The sequence below is a fragment of the Netta rufina genome (genome assembly GCF_964035555.1).
Source record: "Netta rufina genome assembly, chromosome: 19".
Lineage (NCBI taxonomy): Eukaryota > Metazoa > Chordata > Aves > Anseriformes > Anatidae > Netta > Netta rufina.
Genome location: NC_140143.1, coordinates 6,422,044 through 6,445,553, shown reverse-complemented (window position 1 = coordinate 6,445,553; position 23,510 = coordinate 6,422,044). Strand labels below are relative to the sequence as shown.

At 37.4% G+C, this 23,510-nt stretch overlaps 1 protein-coding gene across 12 annotated transcripts; it reads right to left on the bottom strand.

Moving 5' to 3' along the window:
* Positions 1 to 184: 184 nt before the first annotated feature.
* On the bottom strand, positions 185 to 23,278 carry ZNF207 (zinc finger protein 207). Of its 12 annotated transcripts, none has more exons than XR_014618995.1 (14): positions 23,085 to 23,278; positions 21,513 to 21,639; positions 20,914 to 21,052; positions 19,818 to 19,988; positions 19,045 to 19,120; positions 18,493 to 18,540; positions 16,329 to 16,399; positions 15,111 to 15,271; positions 14,247 to 14,339; positions 12,806 to 13,048; positions 11,936 to 12,098; positions 11,283 to 11,769; positions 6,994 to 7,048; positions 185 to 2,392 (listed from the first exon to the last, which is right to left on the bottom strand). XR_014618995.1 is itself a non-coding variant. In XM_084298698.1 (13 exons), the coding sequence occupies exons 1-12, from the start codon at positions 23,123 to 23,125 to the stop codon at positions 11,609 to 11,611; spliced, it is 1,494 nt and encodes a 497-aa protein (XP_084154824.1). In that variant the 5' UTR covers positions 23,126 to 23,278; the 3' UTR covers positions 7,058 to 11,362; positions 11,586 to 11,608. The 12 variants fall into 12 exon arrangements, 7 of the variants coding, with proteins under 7 accessions (XP_084154824.1, XP_084154821.1, XP_084154825.1 ...); XR_014618996.1 differs by having other exon boundaries at positions 185 to 2,389; XR_014618997.1 differs by having other exon boundaries at positions 185 to 7,048; positions 11,283 to 11,362; positions 11,586 to 11,769.
* Between the last annotated feature and the right edge of the window lie 232 nt (positions 23,279 to 23,510).

Genomic DNA, 23,510 nt, shown 5'->3' with positions numbered 1-23,510 from the left:
TAAAATCACTTCGAGATAAGGCTCATATGAATGAGTTCCTGCATAGTTTATAGACAGAGAGCTAGTACAAAGTCATACAAACCAAAACACGGGTAAAGATGGATTTTATAAGCACTTTGAAACAGCTAACATTTGTTGCTACGATTTAAATAGGTCCTTGAGAGGAGAAAAAATACACAGAATCAGTGGTTCACTTATGTTTAATTAGAGATTGTTACAAAGTGGTAGATACACATTACAGATTTGTACATGTTAATTATCCATTCTTGAAGCACACGGTTCCCAAGGGATGCAAGTGATGTTAACTCCGTATTTTCTTTCAATCTTCTTTGGAAACTGAATGCTAATAAAATTAAGCTACAGTTACTGTTACTATTATTTGCATGCATGAAAGTGATGCCCATACTTACCAATTTCCCGCCTTTTGGAATTAAATTCAACATTAATATTTTGCCACTTGTCTTTTTTCAAAAGATCAGTGATTCCTTCCCTTTTATATCACTTACACAAAAGGTGGATCAAGTTACAAGAAAAATGTTCCTGACACACTAACTTCTGTGGCTGTATTACTACTGAGAGGATACTTACTTCAATTATGTGCTTTAAAATACCTTAAGAAGGAACTACAAACCGGAGTTCAAGTTTGCCACACAGTGACTAGAATTTCTGAAGGGGCGATTTGGAGTCATTAAGCAGAAGGCTAAAGGAACTGACTCACTGCTCCCTGCTTACCGTATCAGACCTGTAAAGACTTCTGAATTGCGTTAGACTGGACAGCTGCTGAAACAGTGCATCAGAACCTGAGCTACGAATTAAGACTGCTCACCTGATTGTGAAAGCTCAGATTTCATATTTTGTTTTGGTCCCATTCTAAAAGTAAAGAAATTCTACCAGAAAACTCTTTAATTATTTGTCAAAGTTTTGCAGGGAGATGGCATTCTATCATAGTTCATGGTCTAGGACAAGGGGAAATGGTCTTAAATTAAGAAGAGTATAGATTTAGATTAAACATTAGGAAGAAATTCTTCACCGAAAGGATAGTGAGACACTAGAACAGCTTGCCCAGAGAAGCTGCGGATGTCTCATCCCTGGAGGTGTTCAAGGCCAGGTTAGATGGATCCATGGCCAACCTGATCTAGTGGGAGGTGTCCTTGCCCATAGCAGGAGGGGAGGAACTAAATGATCTTTAAGGTTGCTTGCAACCCAAGCCATTCTATGATTCATATTAGGATCTATTCCAAAGAAATGCACTTTTTGTTGATGAAACAGAACACCACTACCCTTTAGTTATTTCCCATTCACTCCCAATCTGGGGTGTAAGTAGAGCAAGTCAGCATTCAACCACTGTCAAAACTGAGACTTCACATGGTCATTCAGCAGCCAAAAGCAATCAGTTACTTATTTCAACTCATTACTGAGCAAATCCCCTTGAAACCTTACATTTTGGTATGATGAGCTGTGCAACATTGTATGATACTTCAAAATTCTGAAACAAGCAATACTGCTGGAAGCGTCAAATCACTTATGAAAACAGAGTATAAAAGCATTCATATGAGCTGGCAAAACAAACGTTTCTGTCTGGCTACCACACTAGTACACAATCTTCCAGTATTTTGTTTTTACACAATTATCCACCAATGATTTCAAAAGCCCCTCAGATTTATTGTGTGATGATTCACTTTGCAAGTGTATGTTAAGGCACAGAGTTTCACAGCTTATGAAACCACGCAATGTGCCATAGCACAGAAAACTTTCATCTCCCATGCTGATAACAGAGATGAGGTACACAGGGCTTAAATAAAAGCAAGCTAATAAATCATAGAACAAGAAGCTCCCAACTTACAAGTCTAGCAAATTAAAATTCTGTTGGCAATAGGCAGTAATTAGCTAAAACTGAAGAAAAATTTAAAGATCACATTACTGCTACAGAATCTTAAGAACAGAAATGCTTATTCCCCAACATAAAAGCCAGTATAATACCCTTTAATTGGTTCACTGATAAAGCAGCCATTTGTAACAGGCACGATACTGAAGAACTACCTTTGATTTAATATCTTTATGTTTTTCAGTAACATCAAAGGCAACTTGTTAAGGTTTTACATTAAATTTTCCTTGTGCTTGCAGATATTACTGACCCACATGAGTAGTTAAAATCATTAGAGATCTTTTTAAAAAAAAAAATCTGGATGTTCACTCTCTACTGAAAACAGCAGTAGGTAAGAAAGATACATTGACATTTCAGAGATCAAAATTCCCCTTGTACTGAAACGGTATCATTTGAACATATTTCAAATAGAAATGTCAGGTACTTACAGATTAAACTAACCTGTACTGGCAGTGCTGTGGGATATTTCTTCTCTACCAGTAAGTAGCAAATGCTGAAATTCTGCTGCTAGTTGACAAAAACACAAATTGTATTAAACCAAGGAGTTTAACCCATAATTTAGTTTTTCATTAAAAAAAAAAAAAAAAAAAAAAAAAGCTGCCAAACTTCAATTACTGTAATTTGTTGCTTATGAAAAGCATAAGAAGTCAGGGCAACTATAACATTTCTGGTATTTTTGACACAAAAGCCAGAAGTTTAACAAGGTAATCCCTTTGCCTAACACAAGTATAAAGGAAATTACAATACTTACATTGTCATGGTCCTTCATTAAATAGTCTCAAACTGTTTTTCTTATTCTAGACTTTACCCATGAAAGAACAAAATTTATTTTCTTCAACTAGAAGCTACAGAATTCAGTAGTTGCAAGTATCACACTTTTCTACAACACAATGAGGGGAAAAAAAGAAAAAGATTCTGCGTGACATTTTTATTTCAAATCATCATATAATTCCTTAAGTTGGGTCACATTAAATAATTTCCTTTGGTTGCATGGCATAGTGTTTGGTAATTCAAAATTACTATTAGCTAAAGCCATTTATAAATATTGGTTACTAAGGGCAGAACAAGCTGACCCCCTTTCTAAAAAGCACCTGGGACCATGGTTAAGATGTAGACAAAATTTACAACAAAATTTTAGACATTAGAAACTAGAACCTGTTATAAAGATAGCTAGTTAACAGATATGCTGTAACTGCAAACAAATTTATTTTTTTTTTGAAGCTTTCAGGCTCTCAAAGTTGTGTGCTCATTTGTTTTCAGTTAAGATGGTACTTGCACGAAAATACTATTTCCTCAAAACATTCTGACCTCCTTAAGATAAGTTCAAGACTTATTTATGGAGAATTTAAATTCATTATTACAGAAACAGCAGTGCTGCTGATTGTTCCTATTGCTTGTAAGAATAGCCTACAATAGAGCAAGTTAGTGTAAACTTGCTCAAACGGTACAAGTGCCTCGTTACTCACAACAGTGATCAGATGTTGAAGTACCAACCCTCACAGAGGGTCATCATGCAGTCAGTACTGTCTCATCAGAATGATCAGAACAAAAGACCAAAGGATAACATCCTCGACCACACAGTTCAAGAAAGGATATGGCTTTCTGCAAAAGCAGCACGCTGAAGTGCCTGGCTCCCTCAGACAGACCTTCCATGAACTTTCACATAACACAAGTGTATTTATTACACACCACAATCTAAAAATACTGTACTTCAACTGCATTTTCTTCCAGTAGAGCTTTAATAAGAATCTGCTTTCTCTGACAATCAAGATTATATAAAAAACTGCTGCTTACAGAAAAAACAAAAACAAAAAAAAACCCTCGAAGTTCTTTTCAAAACTTAAAAAATCGGTTTTGTACATTACACTTCAGAATCACTTTTCTATCTTAAGCCTCTCAAAGGCTGCCTCCAAGGTTTTCTTACTCCCAAATACCTACCTAGCCCAGCTCCAACAGAAAAACAGTCACCAATGGCTACATTTTTATAAAACCCAGTCACTACCAATACTTCTCTGATCTGAATACTTTGACAGAAAGTATACACACACTAAAAAGTTCTTATGGAGGTAGCCTATTTCTTAAGGGCCACAATCTTTATTAAACATGGCAGAGAATGCATTATGAACTCATCACACAATTCTAAAGCAAGTCAAAACTTCACGTGTGATGCATACTTTACATGCCACATTTCTCATTCACTTCTCTTTTCAAGACCAGTGGGTATAAATTCACACAAATTAGCACAATTTCAGTAACTTTTGACCTTAAAAAAAAAAAAAAACAACTCAAGTACCTTTACATAAACTTAAATGAAACCAAACATTTTAAAGCTTACTTCCTTTAATATCTAATATAATAATGAAAGTAAGTGACTAAAATATTATCATTAAAAATTCCACGAGCAACGATATGTACAGCTTTGTGATATACAGACTGCTGCAATACTGAGAGCTGCAATACTGACAGCACACAGGAGTGTCAGTAGAAAGCACACTACCCACCATCAAAATAAAAAATAAAGAAATTAAAGTTTTTTGGAACTATCCTCCTTAGATCCACATGAGGCAGGAAGGAGGTCACTAACAGAACTTCAGTAAAGGAGCATGATATGAGCCTTTTGCACTAGATGAGAATTTTACAAGTTGTTTTAAAGAGATGACAGGGCAACTGGTCTAACAGCTGAGGACATATTCCCACCTTTTTAGCAGAGGGCCATTATGCCATCCTTGTGACTAGAAATACAGCAGTACTTTCACATGTACCTCTTAGGATTAAGTACAAAACAAATGGAACACACATTAGTTGCTGCAAATTTAAGCATAAACATTAGTCTGTGGTAACAAAGTACCATGGATATAACCTGTTTAAAGCCATCAACACCCAAACGTAGAACAAAAAGGTTCTGTCCTGTCCAGTCCTTTTGAGACTTACAGAACGGACAGGAACATAAATGATGGAAGTGGAAGAACGTGTGAGCTACAAGAAAACCCTGAACTAAAAGCCTTAATTCATACAGTAACAACATGGAATTGTCCCAGTGCCAACTGCATCTTTCAGAAGTATTATGAAATTCATTTTCCTGAAACTGTCCAAAGCAGTTTCAAGAAAAAAAATCCATAGCAAAGTGATGCTAAGAAATACCATGCTTTGTGAGCAGAATAGGCAAAGCTACAAAGAAATGGCTAATTTACTCCTGAATATTAGTACGCACAACTTCATAGCAACAACAAAAACTGGAACTGCATTCTTGAAACATTTTTCCATGAACATACCAAACCTAGTTATCTTCAGTAACATCAGACCAAAAGTTTAATCTGAAAACATATAGCTCTCACCAGAGTATCAATTCATTAGATATAACCCACACATGGATCTAAGTAGGGTACCCCATTATAGACAATACAGCATTTGTGCTGAATTTCAGCTTTGTGTGCTGAAAAATGAATATAAGTAGCTGCATAGAAACTACCTAGTATTGCATGAGTCTTAAATGGAAACTGGTGACAAAGTTTACTTTCATGCATTTGAAATTTGGCTATTTTTTTCATCTCAAACCTTTACAAGATAAACTTAAAGCAAGAAGTACAAGCCATGCTGAAAATTATTTTTGGTTAAATGGTTTCCTTAGATATTCCAGGGGAGGTAAGAACTAAACCAAATGCTCCTATAGACCAAATGTGTGAAATAAAGAGTAGTTGCAGTAATGTATCTTAGAGTTGTTCTCATCTTCACCATTATCAAGTACAGCATCACAATGAGAATCAGAAAAGCAACACCATGCTTACTAATTACTTTGAAACAGTTAACAGAGGACATCAATTTTCCAGTCAGAATAGACTACTTGGGAGACCCCCTATAGGGAAAACGTAAAGGGCAGAGTACAAAACGAGTACAACAGGAGCCTGAAAACCATTCTTTGAACTAAAAAAGAATTACAACTCACTTTATCCTTTAATTAAACTTGCTGAAAATCACAAGCGGGTCATTATTTAGCATAATGTTGAAGAAATGAAACATTTTACTCATCAAGAAGTGCCACAAGTTAAAAAAACACAAAAATCAAAAAAGAGTTAGAAATCCGACTCCAATGTTTGCTAATTCAAGAATTTCACTGCTGACAGGCTGCAAGACCTCCTTGGTCAAAATCTGTTCTCCTGAGGCTGAAGTTGTCTTCAGGTAACCTCAGTCATTCAAAACCAATGCATTTCAAACAGAGCGAGCAGTAACACTAATGCTAGTTTTTCTTCCACAAGGGGTAATTTTTTTTTTTTTTTTTTTTTTTGGCTATCTACTGCACAAAAGCAGTAACTTCGAATACCCATATCCTTAAGCAAATTTTGGATATGCAACGAAATTCCTCAAGGTTTCAAGAAAATACAAGCATTTGTGGTACATCATTGCAATAGACAAAATATTGTGTAGCTGGGTGCATTTAAGTGACTGACGCAAAGGTTTTCCTGAAACACCTGTAGTTTTGATTTCTCATTCTTCTCTTCTACTTTACCAACTTGAATATCTACTTCTTCATAGGGCTCTACATTAATATTCATTGTGGCACAGCTCACAAATGCAGCAGTTAGTATCCTCCTCCATAGAAACCATATTCTGTAATTTAGGCTACGCAATTTTGTAACCACTAATATTGCTTATTAGCTAAATATCTAAGTATTTTAAGTACTTCGATAAATACATCTCCTAAGTAGAGGAAACATTAGTAATTAACCTTTACATGCCACTACTTCAAAGACTACACAAAGTCACGTTACCAAAACCAAAAACCAGTACAGCGCTAATACAATGCAGGGAAAGGGGGCAGGGTACAGCGTGGCTGAAGGACTACCTGACCAGCCATGAAGGAAAGACATTCTGTAAGAGAAATGGTACCCAAACATCTCATAACACATTCCCTCCCCTTAAGACTCTTAAAAACACAGTGATAATAAAAGGATAAATATTAATATAGAGCCCATCTACCAAAAGAATAAAAAACCTAAATTAAAATAAATTTAGGGGCCTTCACCAAACTTGCTGCAAGTTTGGGGACATAAATATCCAACAGCCATAAAGCTGTGAAAGCCCCTGGAAGGAATAAAATAAATCCCACTTGCCTCAGACTGAACAGGGCAACACTGAGACTCTGCCTCAGCCTGTCCTATGGCAGGGCTATAGGAAGAAGAAAAATTTAAGTTTTAGAAAAAACATGACCCAATTAAGTGAAAGACATGCATTCAAAGTTAACAGAATTCCAGTGATCAAGCAAACAAAAAGAAATGACTGCTATATCACCTACTTTGTTAGACCAAAACAGAACTTTTTTGTAGTTTGCAGCTAATTCTGAATTGCACAGTTTATTTTGCTTTGTAACTTGATCAGTGGAACATACCTCAATTGTTCCGGGGCATTTTTTTCCATACCCAATAGTAGTTACTGTTCTAATTCACAAAAAGTTGAGTTAAAGATTTCATCAGCCACTGGAGGTGTTGACCCTCACCTTAATCTTTATGTAGAAGCCAGACCAGTACAATTATTAAGACATTTACTATTTTAAAATGACATTAATTACCATTTTAAATTGCAGCCCCAGCTCATAGACTGCCATATCAGTCTTAATGTAACTGAAGAGTCATAATGACCTCCTTACTGTTTTTGAAACTGAAGTAATCTTGGTATTTCATTTTTGTCTTGTATTTGGAATTATTTGTTATTGCAAAATAACTCCAGGTTATATCCCATACACTTTCATCTAATTTTAGGAAAGCAAGTTATACAATTCTGTGTGTCATTCAAGACATCCATACACCGAAGTAACTGCAGAAACCATAGAAGGCAGATGCAGCTGAATATGTTTCTAGAAGCTTGTTTATGTTCTCCCATGCATGCACAGAGCGAGGAATAGTAATCCACTGAAATCATTAGATATACATCCCAGCCTCAAATTTATTATCAACACCTAAAAATCTCATCTGTGGAAGGAAAAAAAGCTCCAAACATTTTAGAAAAAAAATTTTGTCCATATAAACAAGATATATTTTCAAAATTTTATTTAAAACAGACTTTGCAAAACGTAGAGAGAGATCCTAAAAGAACAAAACAGTCATATCAACATGTCTGAAAAACTAGCGTGGGCTCTTCTGAGGTTCCTTCATGCCAATTTTATCCCTTTAACTCTAAAAATTAGCCAATACACAAGATCAGCCTCATAATGATATTGAGACACCATGCATGAAATAACTTAGAACTTCCTATACGAGTCCCAGATGACATCTAAGTATCTTGCATAAGCATTTTTCCCCCATCTGTGTCTGAACAGTTTCTTGCAGCCTGTTTTGTTTGATTTTTTGTATTCAACACTGGCATTACATTCAAATTTAAACAAAAACTAATCAAAAAACATTTATAACTTCTCCTTTCACCATGAGATCTGCCACAGGAAATTCAGGCAACAACTGAAATTAAAGCTTCTGCCCACGTGATTATATCATTACAGTCCTGTAACAGATACAGAACATATGTTTTGCTGTACTCATAAGGCCTTCTGCAACCTCTTTCCAGGGAACGATGAACTAAAGCAAAAAAAAAAAAAAAAAAAAAAAGAGTCTGCATGGCATTAGGAATTTTGCTGACACAACTATGTTGACTAAACTTTGTACTGTAAACCAAGCCTTCGTCTTTATACAAGCAATTAATACATTCAAAGGAGTTTTACCCTTTTTTGGGAAGCACACCATAAATCCAACTCTCTGAAAATTAAGAAGCAGTATCCAAAGAAATGAAGGCAGGGACCAACAGACAACATATGCACTGAAATACCTGCCTGTTTTCAGGAGAAGAGTACGTACAAGAGACACAAGAGTAACTAGAGATAGCCACATCGCAGCTCTTATAGCACAGAAATGACAGGAGCAGGAAAGGCAGTATCCATGTGAAAAAACACAGAAAAACTGTTCACCTGCTTGTTGCATATTATTAGAGTACCATACAAGTAACACGTGGCAGTGCTTAGTTAAGGACTGGAACAATGTTATTACTAAAGAAAACTCAATTTAAAATGTGTCTGCACTGTAAGTCTGCATAGTATTATCTACAAAATGATGCTATTATTGGAACAATCACATTTACTGTCTAATAGGGGAAACCCTTAAAGACAACTTGCAGAATATGCTGAGTTAACAGTACATGCAGTAAGGTTTTCAAGTACTTTCCTAGGAAAGGTAGGGTTCTGAAAACAACGTACCAATGAGTTACAGAAAGACACCAAAGGGAGAAGGTATTTGCTTTACTAGGGGCAGGAAGGCCAAGCATTCTTACAGCAGCAATATGATCTTCAGAAAAAGCAAGATGTTTCATAGTTCTAAATGCAGAAGTTAAGATCAATTTATAATGTATGAATTTTATGCGTAACATTACAAAAAAACATCAAATGCAAGACACTAAAAATCTCTCCAGTGCTTTGTTTTGGAATTATCCTTATTAGATAAAGAAAAATGGAAGAAAACCAGAGTAAGAGCATTGCCTAAGCAAAACAGTTTTATCCGTTAGATTTTTGTATAAAGCAAGATGAAGAGCTAACAAAACATCTGACATCAAGGCCCACTCAGCACATTTGCAAGCCAAATAGTGCACATCTGACAGGTGACCAGCAGATACCAGCGACCAGAGAAAACTGCTTCTCAACAGAGGCTTGGAGTTATGGTCTTAAAACTGCTAACCATTTCAGAAAAAGTGCCTGACCACTCTTAACGGTTAAGCTAAACTAAGGCCATTCAGCTGCAATTAGAATGTACTGAATGCTCCAGTGCCTTTGTGAGGTATTCCATGACCCCAAGTTTGAAGCTGAGACAATGTAGTATTTTAGCTGATCTGTATTTCTGAGCAGCTAAGAGAATATGGAATAAAGCCACATGAAGTACTTCAAGTTAAGCTAAAAATACACCCACAAGACTTTCAGGTGAAAGAATCACGATACTTATTATAATAACTAGATAAAAAAATCCACCATCAACAAAAACACATGTGGATCTTAAACCAATACAAAAATACTGAAAATCTTTCCAGTCTACCCTAAAAGAGGAGACATCTCCATAACCTAAGTTGCACAAATAAGGCTTGAGGCTGGAACATGTATTTAAGGTTGACCTGCAAATGAAAAAATCATCACAACAGGTGGAAAAACGGAGTGGAAAGACAAGGAAAGCTCTAGCTTCTGTTCCCTCCAAAATGTCTTCCCCTCTGCATTTTAATTCTCACCAGAAATACACTAACACAGCAATGTTAGACATTCAGAGAATTACAGTCTTGATGGTCATCTATGCTTTTACTCAGAAGCAGGTAACTAACCTGTATGGGTAAGACTTCTCTTTGATAGCTGTAGTTAGGCGAACTGATGGAAAGATCTCCTACTCTAGACACTTCCATTAACTAGCTCAGGAAACTTGGCCTGAACCAAACCTACAGCTTGATCACAGCACATAGAGGGTTCATCCTACAGGATGATGAGATTTGAAGTTCTGAATATTCTGAAAATAGAAATACAGCATGCAACATATTACTCTCTTCCCCTTAGTTTCTTTTGCACATTGAGAAGAAAGTCAAGTTTATTTTTCTTGTTTGCAGGTCAACTTAAATACAACATCAACTGGAAGTCACTCACCCATGTGACATGCACCTAAGCTTCTAGAAATCTTCATCTAAAAGGCTCCTGAAGTTCATGTGCTTTTGCATATTAAAAAGAGTCGGACAAAGAATGAACTAACAGGAAACATCTCGCACTAGCATGCATCTTGCAGCAATCACTTTTATATCCTACAAATAATTGCCAGGACTAGAAATCGTTTAAAATTCATTGAGGACAAGAAAGCACAAATAAGAAACAAATGCCATCATGAGAAATTACAACCAAGAGTTAAGATGTGCCTCCTGCAGCCTCATTTTTGAAGCGTCAGTTAATAAGTGTACAGGTCTTGTCTACTCAGACGTGCAGCTAAGGAACAACTTAAGCTTTAAAATAAGGAATTGAGACATTATCAGAAAAGCACCAGTAACTGTGTTCATTACATCAATAGCTACCGTGGCATGCATCTGTACAAACCTTTCAGGCAGTGGTCCACAGCTGGTCATGAATGAAAAGGCATATAAATTTTTCTCTTCTTTTATTACAATGAAGTTTATAACAGTACAGAAAAGTCACACGACCTTAGTGGGTCAGTTTACTTAAACCCTGGAACAGGAGGAACTCTAAATACATTAAATATTGTTACATGTTCAGACTTAAATGTACAAGTAGTTGCGAACAGTTACAGCCCTCACCAAACTATGTTGGGGACACAAAGTCCAACAGCACTTGAAGTGCTGTGAAGGCATTATTTCACAAATAGCAACATAATGTTACAGAACTTGCCTTTAAGGTGGTATGTTCATGTAATTCCAGCGCCTTCACAATTTAACGAACCATATTTACTATACTTCACTTCTAAAAACCTAGATGAAACATGAAAAAGAAGCCATACAGTATAAATTGCAACATCAGGAAAAGTTCCTGTTATTATTCCAAATAATTTTTCCCATGTAAAATAAGAATGTCCAATAGTTCCTTGCATGTGGGGAAGATACTTATTTTTTTTAAAAGTCACAATGAAGCCTTAATTGACGGAAGCTTGGCTATATTAACAGCACAAGATGAGAAAAGGTTTAATCTCCAAACCTATTAGAGCGTGTGTAGTAGCATCAGTAGCGGCCACCTTGCGACATTACAGGAGGTCTCATTCCCATTGGAGGACGAGGAGGTCCACTTTGGTAGGGGGGCACCATCGGAGGTCCCTGACCATAAGGAGGCATCGCCCCAGGAAGATATCCTGGCATGCCCTGGTGATGAGCACCATACTGACCTATAAACAAAATATTTAAGATGCAAAGAAGAATTCATTTTTCAAACAGGCAAAGCTGCATTTTGTGAAAAGCTGTTTTTCACAGTACTTGCCACTTCAAGTTTTAGAGAAGTTACAGCAAATACAAATCTTTTAGAGAAAAGAAAACTAGGAAACTTATGATTACCATGAGGTGGCATGGGAGGTCTCATCCCTTGTTGCTGTGGAGGAATTCCTGGCTGTGGTGGCATCATACCTCCAATTGGTCCAACTGGTGGATTACCCAAGGAAGCTTGTCCTGGCCGAGGAAGATTACGCTGATATTTAGGCAACTGTGCCCTTCTCTCTTCCTAAAACCAGGAATAGACAACCATAGCATGCTGTAAGACAAACTCAGCAAAGGCAAAGTAAATAAATGTAGCAAAAGTGGATTGCAGGTACTGAACTATCAGTATCTCAGAAATTCTAGGTTGCTGCTATTAAACCTTTGGATTTTCCCCCCCTCCTGCCAAAGTTACTGTATTAATAGTGGCTAATTCAGTATTTTGCACACAATACAAGTTCTCCTCCTCCCTCAGCTGAAGAAAGCTTTCTCCTCACAACAAGATGACAACAAATGCAGATCTAGAGATAAATGAACTGAAATTAAGGTTCGTTTGTTTTATCCATCAATTCCTGATTTATGATTGCTGTAATAGCACCAAGACCACTTCAAACTGTTAAGTCCTTCATCTTACACTCATTAGCTGCATCTATTTAACTTCAAGCTTAAATCACAAACAGAAATAAACTCCAAATCGTATTTTCAGTTGAGCAACTGAATATCACCAGAAAGGTAAGACTTAGATCTAAAACAGGATTATTGCAGGATGGCAATCATCACTTCTCAACCAAAGACATTTTCTCAGCGTGTGGTTCTGTTATATTAATTCTACAAGTTTTGCAATCTCACCATTATTAAAATATTGTTATACAGAACACAGAAGAAATTCTACTTAAGTCAGTCATATCAGCATAAATTGCATTTTCTGTAAGGCAGTGAAAATATTAAACTTACCAGCGATATATCCTCATCTGGATGGATCAACTTACTGGTTGCACTGGTTGTCGTAAGGGTAGCAGGCTTACTTGTTATTGATGTAGCTGGTTTAGCTGCAGTACTGTTTGTCGTGCTAGTGGTTGAAGCTGTAGACTGTGTGTAAGCAGGGAATGTAGGCTTGGGGGGTTCTGTTGTTGTTGCAGGTGTAGAATTCAAAGGTTTGAAATCAGTACCAACTGGACCTGGAACAGCTGCTGCAGCCTGTGAAACACCGAGATAGATCAATACTTACTTCTTAAAGCATAAGAAAACTTAAATGATGTCTGCTAGACCTCTGAAACCTTCCAGTGAGATACATAATTAAAATAAGCTTGACAAAAAGTAAACTTCAGCCTTATCACATACTAAAGCAACTGAAAACAAGACAAAATAAAACCCAGTATATACATACATATATATACACACACACACAGGAAAATCTAAAATTTGCAGGTCAAAAGCCACAACTAGAAAAAAGGAACAACAACAACAACAAAAAATCCTATCAAAATTTTTTACCTCAAATACTGAGTTTGATAAAATGTCTAAATCCTTCATAAATCACAGATTTATTAACAGCCTATAAGTATAAATTGTCTCACTAAATTATTAGCAAACTTTAGCAACCATTAGTTTAGAGCACAGCTCAGTGTTAGCATTTATTAAAATTAGGTATTTAAAAATGTTTTTATGAAACATTTAAGAAAACTCTATTGTGTCTTTTGTTTTAAGCATTCTCTCTAGAAATAATACTGTTTTTTTTTTTTGTTTGTTTTTGAAGTACTGTATCTCTCTACAGACCTTTAGTACCATTTCTGAGTGAAGAATCAACTGAAGGTAGATGAGGTCAGATCACTACAGATGCCAGCATCTCATCTTTCCTACTTTGTTCTTAAATTAAAGTTCTTAAACAAGAAAAGTTGGCTGAGGCTTTCTCTGAAGATGCACCAATCTTCAAAGCAAGCTTTAGTTACGAGAGAATGCTTTTGTTTACAGTTATTCTATGAATTCTTTGCTGAACTTTCCTTAAAAGTATTTCCATTTTTTGCACGTAAGGCAAATCACAGAATTCCCTATATTATGATGTACCATATTAAACATCGAACTAAAAAGCCTTCACCATGCATCAAGCTAACCACTGCCCACTAAAATGCATTTAACTGCTTTCATGCTTTTTTAACCCTTTAGAACCAGGACACAACATTTCATTTTTTTCACTCTAAGAAAAATTGGGCACTTTGACATGCTCATTTCTAATAAAATGCAACTAACAATCAAGGACTCTGCAGTTTTACCAGCTAAACATAATCAGGAATACAACAAATTATCTGAAGATGTTTAGTCAATTTTAGATTTTACAGAATGGTCCAAAGGGTTAAGTTGCAAAGCAATTTGGTTTTATCTGTGACTTCCTGCGTACTTGTGCTGTGCTAGGAAACAGAGCGTTAGAAGATGCTGACAGACTTTCTGAATTGGAGGAAGCTGTACTTGAGCTTGTGACAGGTGTCCCCATCTGTAGCATAAAAGAAAGGAAACAGTGAAAAGTCTCCAAACAAATGGGTGGAAAGTATCCAGATGAAAGGATTTCTTATGCTAGGGGCTGTGCTTTTGTAAATGAGTATCTTCCCTGTAGAAGTCTAAAATGCAAATAGGACACTATCAAGTTTTCTGCAACATACTCAAGAGCAAGTAAAAACTTATACACAGCAAGTAAAATCAAAACATAGGTCACAAGCCATTTTAAGATTATTAATTCCCATTTCCCTCCCCAAAACATTTAAACCAAGTTTTACCGCCTTAGTTAACTCAAACTTTGTAAAGCAAAAGACCTCATTCAGACAATGTTTAACCCAGTTTGAACAAAACTACAGAATAAATTAGTCCTATTGGTAAAAAGCCCATTATGAAAAGAACAAGGGAGAACAAGCCATGTCAAGATTTCCACTTTGGAAACGTTAGGTTAAGTTCTATGCAAGCAGATTCCTGTAGCTGACTAACACCTCCCCTCACCCACCCAAAGCACCCTTATAATGACAACTGAAGGGGTTAACAAACACTGTTTTGCCTACTCCTTTCTTCCCCCCTGCTTACAGAACTTCAGTCTGTTTTCGTGGCTGTTATAAGACAAACAAAATAATCTTTTAAAATTCATTCAAACACTAAACTGAATTAAAAATCAACACAAGCAAGAAATGTAATCAGTTATTTCTCAGGCCTCCTCACCGTTGACACAGTGGTAATTTGAAGATTACAGCAACAGATTCCAGGCTATGAGATACCGTACCTGCCCTGCACTCGGGAAGAGTGGTTTAGTAACTGGAGGCTGAGGGGTAGGTGCTGACGCAGCAGGAGCTGGAGGTCTGTTAAGGATGCCTGGTGCTGTAACAGGCTGTGCTTGTGTCATCGGAGGCATCCCAGGACGAGGGCCAACAGGTGGCGGCATACCTACAGACCACAAAGAATCTGTAATGACTCATGATCAAGGAAGGAGGAGCATTCCTTCAGAGGATTCTGTTGCCAGTGTTCTTTATAATCAAGGCTTCTCTAAGGAAGATATATTTTTAAGGCAATAGTAAAAGAAAGTGTAACAAAGTTTAATGCCAACAGCCAGTCACCATATACAGCAAGCGCAAAAGGCAGAGGTCACTAGCCACGTTAAGACTATCAACTTCCCTCCTCCCTCCCCCAAACATTTAAACGAAGTTTTACCTTAATTTACACCTAAACACCAATAACCGTCCATGTATAGGCAGTACCTCAAACACTTAAGAGCAATACTGAATTAAGTCTTATTTTCTACTACAATTTCAATGATAGAAGATACTTATGCTCTCAATAAATCAAGGCAATTAGCTCTGTTTTTCGCATACTCTGCCTATGCTGCTCTAGGAGAGGCTCAGAGACAGGGAGTTAACCGCTCATGTAGGTTCCTACACATTACTGTGCAGCAGAACCAGGCTGTAGCTGTCCAATTGGCTTGCTTCCTCCTCCAGTGAGACATCTGGGCTAACCAGCAAATCTCAAACCACCACCCTCTGAACATAAGGCTGTTTAAGAGCTACAGAAGTTCAACAGGTTTGCTCTAGCTACGATATGATCAAAATTCCAGTTAGTTTCTTTACAGGGGTATAACATTAAGACTATTTCTCACTTCCCACAACATTTTTTAAAAATAATTTTAATTATAATTTTCCAGCTGCAGCCACAGACATGACAACAGCAGAATGAAGAGAGACTAGGCAACACGAAAAACAGGGAAACAGCAGTAAGAATAAAATTACATTCAATTTTTTACTTTCACAACAGTACCAAACCCAACCACTTATTTGTAGTCAAAAGCCACAAAATAATCGCTTCACCTTTGCACAAGAGTGGCTTCTGCAGCAATCCATCTGCATCAAGGCGGTAGCATACATATGGATAGTCTTTATAGAAATCCTAACTTACAGCAGAAATAAGGTTTAGCTCTCAACACAGTATGTGTCTGACAGCCCTGACCTACCTGGTGGCATACCAGGCATAAGAGGTGGTATTCCTGGCCCAGGAGGCATCATTCCACCCATCGGCATCATCCTATTGAACAAAAAGCAAGCATCGGTAAGAACATCCATGATAAACTGTTAAAACAACTGGCACATACCTGTATTAGATTAAATACAAAAATAATTTAAAGAGGCAATCCAAAAACAGCAGACTAGATAGACATTTTTCAACAAGAAAAAAGAAGACACAGAAACCTCCAAACAGTTTTCATTTGAACTTTAACACCCCACGCTTTCACTTCCTCTGTTATCAGATTCCAGAACTGACAACCATCTTGGTATGCATTTCAGGATATTAGTTTTGGTATTGTGTTCTAAGAACCTGATATAAATACACTCAGAAAATTTGCACGTAGGAAAAACAGCAACTGTAATCACACTAAAATTGCTCTACTTCTGGTATTATACCTTTGTGACACCACAAGTCTATTTGTGATTTAGGCACCCTCATACTATTTTGACTTCCTCTAGCGAGTGGCAGAACCCAACTCTGTAAAGTTAGGCACAAAACACTGATAAAAACAGAGACTAGGAAATAACATGACTTCTGGAGATTTAATTACACTAAGTATTTCCTACACTTAGGATAGATTTTTTATTTTTAAATGAGGAATCATTATTATTTTTCTTTCACATTAAAAACAGGAGTGTTTTTTTTTTCCAGGCCAAAATAAGAGTGTATTTCCTAACACAAAGGTGGAATTTAAATCTAAATGATTCTTTTTATCCTTATCTACCAAGCCACACTGCAAATTGTGTATTCCTCCTCTAAACTACACACACAACCCTTAATATAAGCAAACTACTCCTCCATAAGGTAGTAACTCCATTTAAAAAAATTGACAATGACACTAAGTGCTTTTAAATTGGAAAACTATATACAAAGAATTCCTTTGCAGGAAACAAACCAAGTGTAGTTTAAGCTTGGCTTCGTTTTTCCAGACACTCGAAGCTGGATTACAGGAAACAAAATAAAGGAATGCCTATTACTTATGTTTGCTAGATATAGCAAACTAAACAGATATGCAGCATCCAATTGAGTACCAGATCAAAACAATTAAGCAGTTTCTATTTTATGTAACAGTCTAGAAACATTTACTGTTGCCATTTCAAAATCAAGTGAATCATCGTAAACAGGTGAGCTCTGCAAAGCAGCTTGCTACCCAGCCTCATTAATCTCAACTTGTCTACTACTGGGAACAAGCAATCAGATGCACTAATGACTAGGAACATAGTATTATCCCTTTTTCTGCATTCACAGTTGGAGAAAGCAAAGTCAATCTTGCCATCCATTTTGATAACCGTTTAAAAAAAAAAAGAAAAGAAACTGCTGGACATTTGCTTCCTGCTGCCACAAGGAAGATGACTTTCTGGAAAACTGCAGGGACAGGGCTGGAACTAGTGTCATGCTAAAAAATAAGCTGCTCCCCAGGACCCAGTTCCTTTCCTCATTTCTAAACAAAAGGTCATCAGGTTAATTTAGCAAAAGCTTACATTTAACCAGGTAAAAGCATAACATAACATTCAGTGAGTTTACAGTTTGTTTTTTTTTTTTTTGACAAGTTCATTTGCATGTTTTACTAGGTAACATTACAGTCACCTAAAGTTAACAAAGTTTAAGGAGGACTAAACACCCACAAGCTTGATAAAATTCTGTTCAGTTTCCAACAGAAGATTTACAGTCACGAACATCCATAAGATGTTTAAGATACGATTTTTAAATTCAAAGACAGTTAAAACAACACTTGTGTTTCAGAAGAGAACAACCTCTCACCTTAGTGAACTTTAAAACTCAAGCACAAAGCTCCTGCAGCAAGTCCTACAGGGTAAAGGACTAAACACAGAGCTATACATATTCTGGTGCCAAAAATATATATATATATAAATCCCAAAGGGTCTATTTTATTAATATCTGTAGAATGCATTTCTCACAGCATGTAGCTTTGTAGTAACCATATCAATAAGTTATTTTTTTATTATACAACAACAAAACCTAGTTAGACATTATTCCCAAAGTCTCAGCAATATTCAGAGGTTTTCAGTAAGACAGTTTCAATCTTATCAAATATATGACATAAAATGGCATAATGAATGTACCTATAATTACGTTAATGAGATGCTTACATGTTTCCACCACAAAATGACTGCATGTATTTTCTTTGTTGATGTAATCTGTGAAAATTTATGAAAAAATCAAAAATCTAACTATGATTTTCCAAACACATTATGATAGGGTACTGTGTAAATCCCAAACAAACATAAAAACCAACATCTTACTCTTGCCCAAAATAAAATCTTTATTCTCATATTTAAAGAAGAAATTAAAACTATTCACTATATATTTCCCCAATAGGTTGCATGACTGATAGCCAGATGCACATTTCTGCAATACACAAAGCAGTGGTTCCCAGAAGGCTTTAAACCAACAAAACAAAATTTAAAATTGTTACAACATTACTAAAATTAGGAAAGAGGCAACATACTTATATATAAGTCATACTTCAACTATACTTTTAATGTTGGTTTATAGCCACCTAGATTTTCGGTGCATCCTAATATTAAAGTCACAGAGTTCACAGGTTCCTACATATGTTTTTCTATTTAGCTTTACTGTTTCTGTGACAGTTTAAAATGCACAGTATGAAAATGTAGTATTAAATCTTTCTAGCTACTCACCCAGGTGGCATTCCAGGCATCACTGGAGGCATGCCAGGCATCATTGGTGGAACACCTGCCATTAATGGTGGTATACCTTAACAAAAGAAAAATACGTTTTATACAACTCCAACAACATACAGTCTCATACAAATCTAACATAATAAATTTAGACTGAATAAATGTTTTACAGGAAGCTGTAAAAGATTATTTTTTGAATTAACACTGCTTACAAATGATGCAATATAAAAGAGTATCTGCAAATCTGTATGATTTGTTGTTCCCAGTCCTGCAAGACACCAAGTGTAAGCATTCTGAGTAGAGTCTCCAAAGAACAGGCCTCGTCATTGCAGAAAAGGCCAGTCTGCAATGTCATTAATCAAAATTTTTTCTGCAATGTATTTGTAACCTGTGTATAAATTGCCTGTTGTAATTTAGCAAACTCTAAATACACAGTAGCCTTCCTGCTCTGTATTCCTGAAATCTTACAAAGTATCACAAACAGATGTGGCCTGTAGATTTGTGTTTAAATTACTGATCTTAGTAACAAATATATTACATATATTACACCTTCAGTCTAGATGCTAGCATAAGAAATGTTCACAAAGGAGAACGTGCACACCTACCCACTGTGGAAGGGTGGTGTGTGAACCTGAAGAAACCACTGATATGCACCTTACAAAACTATTTTAATACCTTTAACCCTAGACTTGGAAGGAACAGATTATTATTCCAGCAGTGATTTGTATTCCTAGTCAACTTTTCAGTACCTAGCTCCAAAATACTATCCTTACCTGGAGGCATCCCTGGTGCACCTGGCACAGGAGGCAAACCTGGTTGTGCCATTGGGGGAATGTACCCCTGCTGTGGCTGAACTTGCTGGGGTTGAAATGAAGTTGAAGCTGCAGATTCATCATCTTCATACTCATCAGAATCATCTTGTTGTTTCTTTTTCTGGCTTTCTGCTAAATAATACAATGCATATGGTCAGATTGAAAACAAATTTATTTTTATCTGGAATATACTATTTGGAACAAAAATAATTTCATAGCTTATCATGTTCAAAAACTCACAGAATTACAAAGAAGTAAAGCTAAGTGAGCCTACTATCATCCGTACAAATAAAAAAGGAAAGTGACTGCACTGTAACAAACCTCAACATAATAGGGGTCTTCCTTCATGTCAGTCTCTGCCTGCTCAGAATAAGCCAGAACAACTCAAAGGAAAAGCATACTTAAAGAGCAAAGAAGTTGAAGTATTCCTGTATCGTAAGACTAGTATGATGCCTAGCCTTTCCTCCAAAAAAGTGAAAAAAAAAATCACCATCCCCATATTCACTGGGTAATAGTTTTATTTCTAAACAGGAAAAGAAAACAACATATTGCTTAACATTTGCCAGCCTTGTTGGAAGACAGAAGCTGCAGTTAGGGATGTATTAACCCAGCCCTTTTCCAAGGAGTGAGAGCTGTTTCACACAGCTTAGTATGAGTAAGACAGACACAGGAAATCTTCACACAGGGGTAACACTTAATGAACCAATTCTGAACATCTAAAAAACCAAAACAAAACAAACAAACAAACAAACAAAAAAAACCACTACAACAAAAAAAGACCAAAAAAAAAAAAAAGCAGAAAACCCCACTTCAAACCACCAAAAACAGTTTTGTACACAAAGCCTACAAATAATGAATTGAGAGGCAAATATTATACATTTTTGTTACAATATTGTAACATCTGACTGATATTTCAAGACAAAGTAATACTACCTCCTGTATAGTTTATATATATTGGTCAACCAGGATAGCAGACTCAAAGAATACATTCTGAAGTAAATTTATTTTAAGAAATGTGCTAAAAAAATTACAGATACCTAGCTATATTATACTTTACCCTGAGTTTTTTGTTCAAGTAACCTTCTCCGTTCCTCCATATCTTTTTCTGGAATGCCCTCCATGCCATAAATTTCCAGTTCAATGTCTGTTCTTCCAGGAATAGCATTTGGAACAGCATCTATTGTTTCTTTATGTACCTAAAGAGAAAAAAAGAAAAAAAAAGTCCTCCTGACCACAACTCAGGTTACATTCTAAATTATTCCACCAATTTACCATCAAAATACAAAAGCAACATCCTTGAAAGCAAAAGTCTCTCTAGCCAACCATTTTCTTGATACATGGTAGCCATCACTGTTGCTACCATTAAATCCTAAAACTAGTTTATAGACTTTTCTTCTGAACACCAATACAACGCAACTCCTTCACTCCTACATCTTCAAAGTGACTGCAAAGGTCTCTGCAACATACTCACCACAGAACTGCTGATGCAGCAAGAGCCCTGTCCTTGAAACAGAGCACTACCATCTTTCCCTCATCAGTTTTCATGATTGTGGAAGCCCCCAAAGAACACATTTGTAAGTTTATTAATTTAAGTTTATTAATTCCAATTTTAAATACTGTCAAGGAAAGTTTTCTCTTAAGTCCAAAACCTCTTACCTGCATGCAGTGTATAGCTAAACCAGGTCCCGTATACAATTTCTTATGACATATATGGCATTTAAAGTGCTTTGCTTTCTGATGCTGTATAAGGATCTTTTCATCATCAAAATCTCTGTTACAATACCTATTGAAGATCGTTAAGGAAGTATTTAATTCTGAAAGTGAGTTTCTATGTAACGCTAGGCTAACTAGCATTAGTGTTAATATATTTTTTTTCTAAAGGAAAAAAAAAAAAAGCAGAGAAAGCACCTCTGAGCTTTCATATCAGAACAAGTATTGCATGGATGTCTGAAACCAAACCTCCCTCCTTGCACCACCCATTGTTTCCCTCTTCAGATAAGTTACATGCGTTGGAAAACTGGCAAGATGTGTATACGCGACCACAGTCATAATTTGAATCCATATTATTTGATGGATCTCAAGATGAGTTTCAAGCCCTAGTTATTTCTAAGCAGACTCCTTCCTCTCTTTGTATACTTTTAGATTTGTACAAGTTGCTAAAGCAGTAAAGGAGAAACAAACGGGAAATCCACAAAAGGGAAGCAAAGCTAAACGCTCAGCAAAAGGTCCTGTTTAATAAAATACAACAGTAACAAACATTTATAACAGAGTAAAGAATAGTTTTAGTTTTATTTTTCTTTCAGTCATCCAGCTACCTCGAACCTTATGATATCACGTGATTAAATATTAATCTATCAGTCATTAAAGAAATTTGTTTTTAAACTGAAAGGAAGAATTTTCTAGACTTCTAGGTGACAGAAAATACAAACTGCTGTTTCTTTTCTGCAGATCAACGTTAACATTCCAGTGAATACTCCAGACATCTTGCTAAGCAAGACAGACACATTTGTTACTAGCACGTCCTTGCTAACACAACGTGCTCCCCACTTTCAGCAAAACTTAAGACCTATTAGTGCCTGAAATAGAAGCTTAGATGCCATCCAACATAAACCGGTAAATAATCTCAAAGTAGCTTATAAACTCCTTTATTATACGGTTTCAGATTAGGCAAAAACGTGAGAGAAAAAGCAATCCTGCAATGGCCCTTTAAAAACAGATTATAAGAGACCGATTCGAGGAAAACCGACCAATATTTCTATATACTGAGAAATTGTATGAGATTTTGACGCAGCGATTACATATTTACAATTCTACAATTAGCTCTCAAAACGTCTCTTTTAACCAGGCCTGCCTCGCTTTTTGAGTATTTATTTATCCGGCAGGATTTCCCTCCGCTAGCGCCCGAGGCCCAAGGAGCGCCCCCCCGTTCCCCGGGCAGCAGCGGCCTGGCGGCGCGGCCCTGACGCGAGGCGGGCGGGTAAGGCCGCGGGGGGGGGAGGGGAACGGGGGGGGGGGGGGGGGGGGGGCGAGGAAAGGAGACGCTAGGGAAGGGCACGGACCAAACCCCACGCCGGCACCGAGCGGCGCAGAAAAGCAAAGGGAGCAAACGCGAATCGAGCCGTGACGGGACCAGGGGCCGAGGGGCGAGCCCCATCATGAGGCAGCGCGGAGCTCGGCGGGGCCGGGCCGCACCCCCCCCCCCCCGCTTCCCCTCACACGGAAGGATACCAGCACCAAGGCTTCAGCTGCTTCTTCTTCTTACGGCCCATGGCGACGGCGCCCGCGACCTAGGCAGAAAAGCAAACAGCCGAACTCCTTCTTCCCTCCTTCCCTCCCCGCCGAGCCCGCAGCGCCCGCACCGGCCCCTTCCCGGAGGCGAGCGAGGCAGGCACAAAATGGCCGCCACGCTCCCTCCTGGCGCTGCCGCCGCGCTCCCAGCATGCACTGCGGCGAGGCGGGAGGGAGGGGGCGGCCCACGTGACGCGCGCAGGCTGTGCCCGCCGCAGCCCGGCGGTCCCGGCATGCCGCGCGGCGAGGAAGGGGGGCAGAGGGAAGGGGCCGTGACGGGGCAGTGCGGCCGCCATTTTGTCTCAGCCTCGCCTGAGGGATCGGCGGGGGCCTTTCGCACTTCCCTGCTTGGTGTTAGTGATAAAT